The sequence below is a fragment of the Gekko japonicus genome, unplaced genomic scaffold, assembly GCF_001447785.1.
Source record: "Gekko japonicus isolate JY-2015 unplaced genomic scaffold, Gekko_japonicus_V1.1 scaffold3957, whole genome shotgun sequence".
In the NCBI taxonomy this organism is placed as follows: Eukaryota; Metazoa; Chordata; class Lepidosauria; order Squamata; family Gekkonidae; genus Gekko; species Gekko japonicus.
In genome coordinates, this window is record NW_015176566.1 from 90,050 (window position 1) to 101,006 (window position 10,957).

The 10,957-nt window shown below is 40.4% G+C and overlaps 1 protein-coding gene across 1 annotated transcript; it reads right to left on the reverse strand.

Moving 5' to 3' along the window:
- Window positions 1-519: 519 nt before the first annotated feature.
- Window positions 520-1,491, reverse strand: LOC107124116 (olfactory receptor 11L1-like). The gene has a single exon (XM_015427503.1). It carries the CDS (start codon window positions 1,489-1,491, stop codon window positions 520-522), a length of 972 nt encoding a protein of 323 aa, XP_015282989.1.
- Window positions 1,492-10,957: the final 9,466 nt, after the last annotated feature.

Genomic DNA, 10,957 nt, shown 5'->3' on the forward strand with positions numbered 1-10,957 from the left:
TGATGCTCCCCAGCTCCCCATTGGGTGTGCCACTGTGTTAGAAGAGCTAATGACTGGGCTTGGAATAACTCATGTTATTACACAATTTATTCCAAATAGTTCAGAGTGAGAGACCCACTGTAAGACTAGCTTGGCAAAGCATACCTATCATCATTAAGCTGTTCAAAATGAGATTTGGGAACATCTTGAAGCCCATGTCTATAAACATAGACACACCATCCAGTCCTTCTCCTTTTTTTTAGTAATGAAATCAGAGGGCATTCTGGAAGATATATGATAGGATCTCTGGTGTGATATGTCTTTCTAAATGGTGGCTGAATGACCCCATGTAAACTGTGGTTGTGAAACAAAAAAAGAGGAGATTGGACTTGATAGCCTTATGCTATTTTCCTGACTAGAGGCAGCAATCCCTATGTTTCCCTCCACAATGATATGCAAAATAGTTCAGACAAAAATGTTAATAAACTCTTGACGTGTATTGTGGATCTAGATTAAATTTGGATTCTCCAGGATTGTCAATTATGGATCTTTCAGCATCCTGCCTGCTTTGTTCCTTAAGACTGCAGGATTGAATTTCCTTAGCATCATTTTTTTCAAAGCCTTTCTGACATCTTCATTCCTCAAGCTGTAGACAATGGGATTGAGCATGGGGGTCACCCCACTGTAGATAAAAGATACCACTTTGTTCATCTCCATTGACCGCTGTGCTGCAGGAATCACATACATAAAGATCAATGTTCCATACAACAGGAAGACAACAGTCAGGTGGGCGGAGCAGGTGGAGAATGCCTTCTGTCGACCTGCAGCTGAGGACATCCTTAGGAGAGTGGACAGAATGCAAGCATATGAAAGCATGGTCAACAGGAACGTGCCTAACACTATGACAAATGAGCTGATGAAGATGGCTGTGCTAAGGATGTAGGTATTGCTGCACGAGAGGCTGAGCAGTGGTGGGATATCACAGAAGAAGTGGTTGATAATGTTGCCACAGAAATGAAGCCTACTAAACATGATGATAGGTGGGCAAGGATTCAGAAGACCAGTAATCCAGGATCCTAAAGATAAGGAGACACACACTCTGTTGCACATAAGTGTTGAATATCGCAGAGGATTGCAGATGGCCAGATAACGGTCATAGGCCATAACAGCAAGTAAGAAGCACTCTGTAGAACCCAGGAAGAAGAAAAAATATGTCTGCACTAGGCAAGCTGGACGTGAGATAGTCGTTGCTGTTCCTAAGGAGATTGCCAGGAGTTTAGGGAGGGTGACTGAGGTGTATCCAATCTCCAGAACAGCAAGGTTGCTTAGGAAGAAATACATAGGTGTATGGAGGCTGGAGGCTGCCTTTAGTATGAATAGAAGGATAATGTTCCCCAAAAGAGTAAGCAGATAGATGAGGAGGAAGATAATGAAGTACAAAACCTGAACATTCTTGTTACCTGTGAATCCAGCTAGAATGAACTTTGATACTCCTGTGTACTTTAATGTCATGTTTCCCTCCATCTTAAACTCAAATTGAAGGAAGGAAAAATCTCAGTCTTCTTTGTCTTTGATTACTTCAGTGGTAAATCCTGTGTAGAGTTTCACTGAATTCCTAAAGTGAGATAATCAGTCAGATTTGTGAAGTCTACAGGAAAGCAAAACAAGATTAAATACAAATGGTGAACTGTTCGGGGGGAGGGGGTCCTTCATAACTGTACACCTTGCAAACAGACTTGAACTGCTTGCAAGTAACCAAACTGACCACCCAAAATCAGAATGGGCAAGTGGGATGTGACCTGAACAGGGGAATGACTCAGCTTCCCTAGTCTGTACATCTGGGGGGAATGGATTTCCCTTGTGCCTTGCTTCCTGTCTTTCACACTTTGAAATTATGGTTTAGCTAGGACGTTCTCAGTGCAGTACAGTCCAAAGCTGAGTGACACTCATCTATATCCATTACAATCAATGGGATTAAAATGATGTAACTGTTTAGGATTGAACTGTTTCTAAACTCAGTTCCTATATGGGAAAATGTGCATTTAGCTTCAGTTCTCACAGTCTTCAGTTGCCTCATTTGTTTTCACCTTCTGCATTATCCATATCCACTATGGCATTGAACACACACACACACACACACACTGAGAAAACTCTATTGTGATACAACTATGTAAGATTTCATTAAGGCTATATTTTCAAGTGTTTCATCAATCCATAAAAGTGTACACGTGCACTGGTAAAAGATCATATAAAAGAATCTTGGTAGCAGCTTCCTCCACATGGGAAAACAAGCATGGAGATTACAACTCATTTTCTACTATAGGAGTCATTTCCACCCTGTTTAGTCACCAGAGGAGCAAGAGAAAGAGGGCAAAACTGATATGTGTCACAGAAAGTGACAGAGGACAATGGCCAAGGATGTCATCCCTAAAAATTGATTACAGATTTACAAAGGATGGCCATTGTTTTCCTCAGGGTTATTGGTGCATTGAATGGGACATTAGCAATTTTCTCCTGTTGCTAATTTATACTGGATAACCTATTTATTGAAAGCCCATTATTTTATGTTATTTAACTCAATGGCTGGATTTGAATGACATTGTTCCCTTCACACTTCTTTCCAACCATGGTGGGAACTTTCCTCTATTGTGGTGTTTGTTTTCTCTGCTGCTAGCACTTCCACACGCATAAGGGCTCCTGGAAGAATATTTATCTTTTACAGCAGTTGGAACTGGAGGGGAATAATATCATAGGATCCAAGTCATCCTATACCTATTAGTTCTGATTGTTCCAAAGAATTCATGTGGGTAAATAAGATCATAAGAACAAAGGAAGAGCCATGCTGGATCAGACCAAAGGCACATCAAATCTACCATTCAGTTCACACAGCGGCCAACCAGCTGCCCCTAGGAAGCCCATTAGCAGGATGACTGCAACAGCACCCTCCCACCACACTGCCCAGCAACTGATTCAAGGATTTAGAAAACCAGTAATTCTGGTGCTAAAGGGAAATAGATATCCGTCATGACTTGCAGACACCAATAGCCTCATGCCCCATGAATGTGTCTGCTCCCTTTGAACCTTTTCAAGTTGGCAGCCATCACCAAATCCTATGGCAGTAACTATGCATTGTGTCAAGGAGTACTCCTTTTGCCTGTCTCCCACCCTTCAGTTTCAGTGGATGACTCCAGGATCTAGTGTTATAGGACTCAGATAAAAGCTTCCCCCAGTCCACTCTCTCTACTCCATGCATAATTTTATAGATGTCTGTCTTGTCTCCTCTTACCTTTCTTCCTAAGCTAAATAGTCCTAAGCATTCTACCCATCCCTCATAGGGCAGCTGCTCTAGTCCCCTGATCATTTTGGTCACTCTTTTCAGCATATCAAGCTCTACAATGGCCCCGGTCACACGGGCCGGATATCGCAGGAGGAGGGGAGGCATGGCTAATGGCCCCGGCGCAGTTTGATCCACGATTACACAATCAGACGCACAGGCAACACACCACCGGTCCTTCCCTCGGCGCCAGCGGGTAAACAAGGGACCGGAGGGGAATGCTGCATACCGGCACGATCACACCATGGGCGTCTGGAGGAAGCCCATGGCAAACGTTTACTAGTACCTTGGATGTACGAGTTTTTTAACTCGCATTGTCGGCGGTAAGCCACGGGTGCGCTCCACTTCCCAGATGTTGGGGTGTGATTGTGCCCGGATAATCCACCCACCATCCATGCAACTTTGCTATGTGACCGGGGCCAATGTTCTTTTTTCAGGTGATGCGACCAGAACTTTAAACTGTATTCTAAGGATGATCTCACCCTAAATGTGTATAAAGGCAATATGAAAGAAGCAGTTTTATTCTCTATCCTGTTCTAATTCAAGCATCATTTGTTGTCTTTTCCTGTTCTGATTCCTTTAGGAAGGATTTAGGAACCCAGTAATCCAGGATCCAAAAGCTCAGATGACACAGACTTTGTCTCATATGAGTGCTGAGTACCGTAGAGGATTGCAGATGGCCAGATAATGGTCATAAGACATGACTGCAAATAAGCAACACTCTGTAGAACCCAGATTAGAGTAAAAGTTTGTCTACCCTAGGCATGCTGGAAGTGAGGTAGTTTTACCTCTTCCTAAAGACATTACCAGGAGTTTATGGAGAGTGATGGATATGTATCTTATCTGTAGGACAGTGATGTTACTCAGGAAGAAATATATAGTTGTATGAAGGTTAGAGTCTCATTTTAGTGTGAATAGCAGGGTGATGTTTCTCAGAAGAATAAACAGACAGGTAAAGAGGAAGATGATGAAATACAAAAGCTGCACATTCTTGTTACCCATGAACCCAACTAGTATAAACTTTGATATTCTGGTGCAATTGGATGTCATGTTGCCCTCTATCTTGACCACAAATTGAAAAATGGAAAACCTCAGAATTCATTGGCTTTGATGACCTCAGTGGTAAATTCTGGGTAGAGTTACACCGAATGATATAAAACACATAATAAATTCTCCTATTAGTGAATAATTTTGAAACATTTTTTTCTAAAATGAGATAATATGTCAGATTTGCTAGAGCAAATAAATATGGAAAACTTTTAAGGGGGATTCTTCACAGTGTACTGACAAAGAGGCTTGAGCTGTTTGCATGCAACCAAACTGCACACGCAAAATTGGCTTTCTGGCCACAGTGGGCAAGTGGCATGTCAGTCAAATAGGGGAATGATTGAGCATCCCTATGTCACACAACTGTGGTAAGGGACTGAATTCCTCTTCTGCCTTGTTTCTGCAATTTGTCCTATCAGCCATACTTTGCATTGCTAGTTTAGCTATTATTTGCAGTCCAAAGCAGACTTATACCCTTCTAAATCCAATGGTGTCGTTGGGCTTAAAAGGGAGCAACTCTGTTTAGGATTATAAGGACTCTGGTCTCAGTTCCTGGATTGGAAACGGTGCAGTTGATTGCAGCTCTCCCTTCCTTCATTTGCCTCACATCTTTTTAATGTTCTGCAATACTAATGTTCACATTGACATTGATTTTGTTTGGGGGGGATCTCTAGAGAACTCAATCCTGATATGACTATTTAGGCTTTAATCAAGTCTGCATTTTGAAATGTTTTCAGGAACACGTACAAGTGTAAATGTGCATTGATAAAAGATTGTATTAAAAAAGAATCCTGATAGCTGCCACCTCCACATGGCAAAGAAATTCAGGGACTGCAACTATACCAATTAGTTCTGATTGCTGTAATGAATACATGTAGGCAATAATACAAGGTAACTGACTGTAAGTAATGAATGGGAATTGATCAATTTAGGTATATTTCAGAATCTAATTTAAGCAGTCATTTTATTCCATTTTCAGGAAATTGACTTTTCAACCTAATGTTCTTTTGTTGGTTTTTAATTTATTTAAAATATACATAGTTTTTTCCATTAAAAACAACCATAAAAAACCAAGGCATCTCAACCTCTTTACATGAAAATACCAACGAGGAACATTATATATATATATATACTAGCCACATCCTCAAACAATTTCAAAGACAGAAAACAGCAAAAAAAAAATCCTTAATCAATAGGAAAGTAGCAGAAATAGTCCCAAAGACAATGTGATAGTAAAAAACAAACAAACAAAAAAAACCTGTAAAATGACCATAAGACTCAAAGGCAACAAAATATCTGAATTCGGGAACTATCATCAATAAAACAGCAAGTAATATTATTTTAAAACTCCTTAATAAACATATGATAATAGAAAAATCAGCAGTAAAATATTTTAATATAAAATAATATACTATCCAGTTGAATACAATGAACTTTTCTACTGGTGAAAAACACAAGGGAGTAAAAAGGGGATTGCAGAAATTGCATGAGCAAAAACCATGTGTCATGGAGGCTAACATAAGGAGGGGACTTGGGTGAAACTGAGTAAAGAATCTGTCTGGGTTCAACCTCTTTCTCTGCTCTCTGGTTCCAAGAGTGCTCAAGACAACTTACAAGAATAAGTAATGCTGCAAATAATAAAATCACAATTAGTAATAAATGTGATGTTTAATTAACATAACTCAATGTAATGTAATCCATCTTTCTATTTTTTTATTTTATGTGATTATGAATTTGATTTAAGGAAGAGTGGATGAATCTATTTAATAGAAATAGGATGGTGTTTGACATATCTGCTGAACCTGGATTACACAAGGTGCATACTTACCTCATTCTATTTATTGCATTGAAGAAGGCATCTTGTTCTAGAGGCAGGCAGCAGATTTAGCATAATACATCTATGGGATCTGTCCCACTGTTCCACATTTTAAACTTTTGCTTTATATTTCATTCCCCCCATTCAATAAGCATACCAAATGTTTTTGTCTCTGAAAACACTCATATACTAATTCATGAAAACACTCATATACTAATTCATGAAAATCATGGTCCGTTGGGGATCTTTTTCACACTATCTACACTTAGATTGTAGCACAAATTATGGAGAAGCAACAGCTTTGCTCAATGATTTATGGAGTGAAATGCAATCCAGAGGGTTTAAAAAGAAGATGCTTGAAACCCCAGGACTGAGAGAAATAACCTTGTTGGTCGCCTACCTCTTTACGACGGTGTTTCCTTTTCCCTTACTCTGAATGCATCAGAAACAACTGCCAACTCCCCTTTTGCTAAAACATGCAGGTGATAGAATCTGAGAACTCAGTCACATTGTTTTTGGGCCGCTTGGATACTTGGTGCCAAATCAGAACAGCAGCACTGTTGAGGCACTGACAGTTTATAGCACTGAGTCCAAAGCAGAACTCTCAGCCTATTGGAATCAGCACTGAACAGACATGAGATGCTAGATACAGCAACCACTTTTATAAGGATAAAAAACAGGCTTTGGAGGGGTATGATGGGCAGCTGGACAACAATTGCTGATATAAATCATACCTTTTGGGGGATGCTGCCCTGAGCAACCCTAGAATCAAAACAAACAAGTAATATCTTGTATCCTGCACTGCTTTATGATAAAACTCTGCTGTGTGTAGTAGCAGGTAAAATTGATCAAGAACAACTTCTGTTCTAAAAATGTATTCACTTGAAAATAAATGAATAGGTTACAAATCAAACAAATACATTGATCTAAAATGAGATGTTTTAAATTCTTTCCCCATCTGATCTGGTGTGTTTTTTCTGGAGTTTACTAAGCTATTTCAGTGGTTCTTTCCATCTTCTGGGAGATAATCAATTAGGTGTTTCTCAGAGTGGAAAAATAATTGATCCAGCAATTGAACTTGCATAGTCTGGTGGTGACAAATGTAAACTGGGGATCTGGATGACCCAGTTGTCTGTACTCTGAACTCAATGGGCGGTCATAGGCAAGCCAATATCTGTCATCTTTAGTCCCCCAAGTGTAATATGGGGGATGTAGATATTCTCAGAACATTTAAGTTTTGTCCAAGTGCTGAGCAAAAAAAGTGTGGTCAACTTGTGGGGCGATCGTGTGGCTATCAGTGCTCTACGTGAACCCACAGAGTATCATGACTATGAAGCACCACCCAGATATGTATACATCACAGCAGGGCCCAACTATTATTTAGGGGAGGGGGTGGTACAAGCTTGTAGCATGCCCCCTCATCCCATATAACCCTCATCCTATTCATCCAATCCCACTAACTATGAAAATGTGTGTTTAATTTGTTCTAATACTGACATTATCGGTACACACTCTACATTTCTTTTTAAAAATGCTGCCTTTTCTTCTTTAAATTACTAATCACACCCTGCCTGAGAATCCTCCAAATTTGTAATTATTTTGTAATGTTTTGGTCATTAACAAGGTATTATCCTGTCAATGACTTGATCATTATTATTTTTTAAAAAATATTCTCATGGACAAATATGGCTGCAAATGTTAGACCAAGTTACTTTAAAGCTTTATTTTTCTGGCCTTTTTCACTGCAAAATCATGAATTCCCTACTGGGATATTTGGTTAATATAGCAGAGTTTGTCCAGTCATTGAAGCATGCCACTGAGTACAGTAAATAAATTTCCCAAGAAGTATACTACAAAAAGTAAAATTTACATTTATTCAAGTAGATTCAGTTCAGTTCAGTTTCAGGTTGCTTACTAAAGAAGAGAGAGAAGTCTAATCTAAATAGAGTTGTCAGGTCCCCACCAGCAGGGGATGGAACATTGCCAGGTTGGGAAATTCCTGGAGATTTGGAGATGCAGGCTGGGGAATACAGGGACCTCAGTGGTATCCACCCTCCGAAGCATCCATTTTCACTAGGGGAGCTGATCTCTGCAGTCTGGAGATGAGCTGTAATTTGGGGGGATTCCCAAGTCCAACTCGGAGGCTGGCATCCATAAAAAGAGTACTTTCCATATCACAAGTGACCAGCTAAATGTGGCATCATGTGTATGGGAGTATGATAGCACTGCTTCTACAGCAGAGACCTATAGAGACCGTGACTCCATGCAGAGCCATTTGGAGAATGGAGAAGAACAAAGAGAAAAAAGAGATCAGAGGCTAGTTCCCAGGTTTAGACAAAGTGAGAGAAACATCCCATTCAGTGAAAGGACACCTGTACACAGAGTGATGTAGTGCCCCTCCCCAGTGTCTAGGCATGCTGAGTCACTCAGTCCATCACTCTTCCACCCCACCTCAGTCAATTTCACTTGCAAGTTAACACTCAATAGACAAAATGGTGAGACGGCTTAACCATTCTTGCCCCATTGTGGAATGCCTGCAGGTTTTTTTTATGAATCCTGTCTTGTTGAAACTTTCTTCGGCTTCTGCATTGTCACTGCCAGTGTGCAAAACATCTGTTGGGCTACAATCACTTCACTGCAAATTAGTTGTCATGGACTCAGTCTCTGTACCAAAATAATTGTCATCTTGATTTTGTCCATCTGCTTCCATAGTTCTTGTGAAAGAGTCTGTTTCTATGCTAGAAGTCTCTTCATGCTGGAGGAAGACTCCATGCTTAGCTGGGTAGACTGACATAATTCTTTAAGTGCTGAACATTTTGCAACCACATCCCCACTCCACCAGCTTCATAGATAGTGGCTGCAACTATTTGATTCAAATATATATCACGCTCATATAACTGACTGGTCACTCTAAAACGCAAAAAGTCATTGACTTCATCCTCAGACAAATCATGGACCACTGACCTTGTGTTAGTATTTACATCAAAATATGAAACTATAAATGTGGAGTTGGAAATATAGAATCCATCAGTATTTACTGCCACCACCCTGAGACAGATGGAAGACCTGAAAATAATGGGACAAGGTCTAGTTTCTATGAAATATACTGGGAACAATATCATCATAGCTATTTCGTGGGCATATCATATTGTTCCACAGTAATGTAGCACAGACTACATACCTTGTGACTCACTGAGCTGAATCTGGCCCACATGAGACATGTAACTGTTGAATTCAGTAGACTGACAAACATTCCTGAGTTTCTTTTTTAATAATCATAAATGGGCATCTATGGACCCCTTGTTAGGAAGATGTACATTCTCATGGTTGGTGTGTTAGCCGAATTGCTTTATTTACAGCAATTAGCAATTTAGATGGGTTCTTGCCAATGTTTACCAAGGTCCTGTTCCCACCAAGGGTTACCAGAGAAGGAGTCGAGGCTGGTGTGGTTAAAATAAATGTCTTTTACTTAGGAATATAAATCACATACAAACAATACTGATGCGCTCACACATTCAATCAAGCTCCTTAGAAATACAGTATTAAAATAAGCACGTTTGCATTAGCAGGTGGGGGTGATGATGGGTGATACTTATCTGTCTTCACAGCTTGGTTGTTCCAATGAAGAATGGATGGGGAGAAATAGAAATCTAAGGGAGTTTAACACACAACCAGAACCAGCCAGAATGTGTGGGCAGTAGAGGCAAGGGTTTGGGATAGCAAGCTGGACTGAAGAGGAGTTAAAGCAGACAGAGGTTGTTGCAGGGGAGATGCTAGTTGCTCAAGTAGAGAGAAAGAGAGACCATGTGACTGGTTCTCTTATTTTATCGGAGATCCAGGAGATGGGTGTTGACGGTGCCAACCTCCTGGCCCACCTTCCTGTTAGTCGGTCCCAAAAACAATCCTATTGGTTACTTATAGGAGTGGGAGGTTGCCTAAAGAAGTGGTCAATATTGAAATCTAAACCTTACTCAAAGAGGGTCATCTGGTCAGGTGTGAAGTGTAGATGAAGCTGCCCATTCTATTGTGAACCAAATGTCCGTTTGGTATGGAATACCAATGCAAGAACAAAGCATGGATGTGTTGTATGTGATCACGACCAGATCTGCAAAGGGGGCCGACTCTTCTCAAAGCTGTTGTTTCTTACTGCTCACAATAATGGAGGTGTGTGCTTCTTCAACAGGCTGGTAACTGTGTACTGAAACCTTATTAACATGTAAGGCTTGTGCAGGCACCTTCTCTGTGTTGCATCACAACAGGTGACTTTGAATGTACAGTTCTCTGAGCCTATATGTGTGTGTGCACAGTCCATTGTGTGTGTAGCAATAAATATAGTCCATAAAGCAGATATCAAGTTCATTCTCTAACAGGTGGGTGACTTCTTTAGCCTGGAATATGAGTGTGAAGCTCATATAGTTTGCCTTAAAAGTTAAGTACTTCAGCCCCAAACATTTCTCTGTCTTCAGTGGTACATTTGAACCTCCTCCCTCCTATTTCCCATTCTTTTTCCACCTTACCCACTGCTGGTGCAGATCTGTGTGGTTCCACTAGCAAAAACGTGGTAGACCAGACAGATAGGCAGTGTAACATTGTTCTCCTTCTTTCTGCTCTCCTCCAGTTCCCACCCACCCACCCACTCTGTCTTCTGTGCAATCTTGGAAATGTAATTCCTAGAAAAAAATGAATATTCTTATCACATGACTGCAAAGCAGTAGCAAATCACTAAGAACAAGTCACATGGAATCCAATGGTCTGTCCACTGACATCAGCAGTTCCAAGTG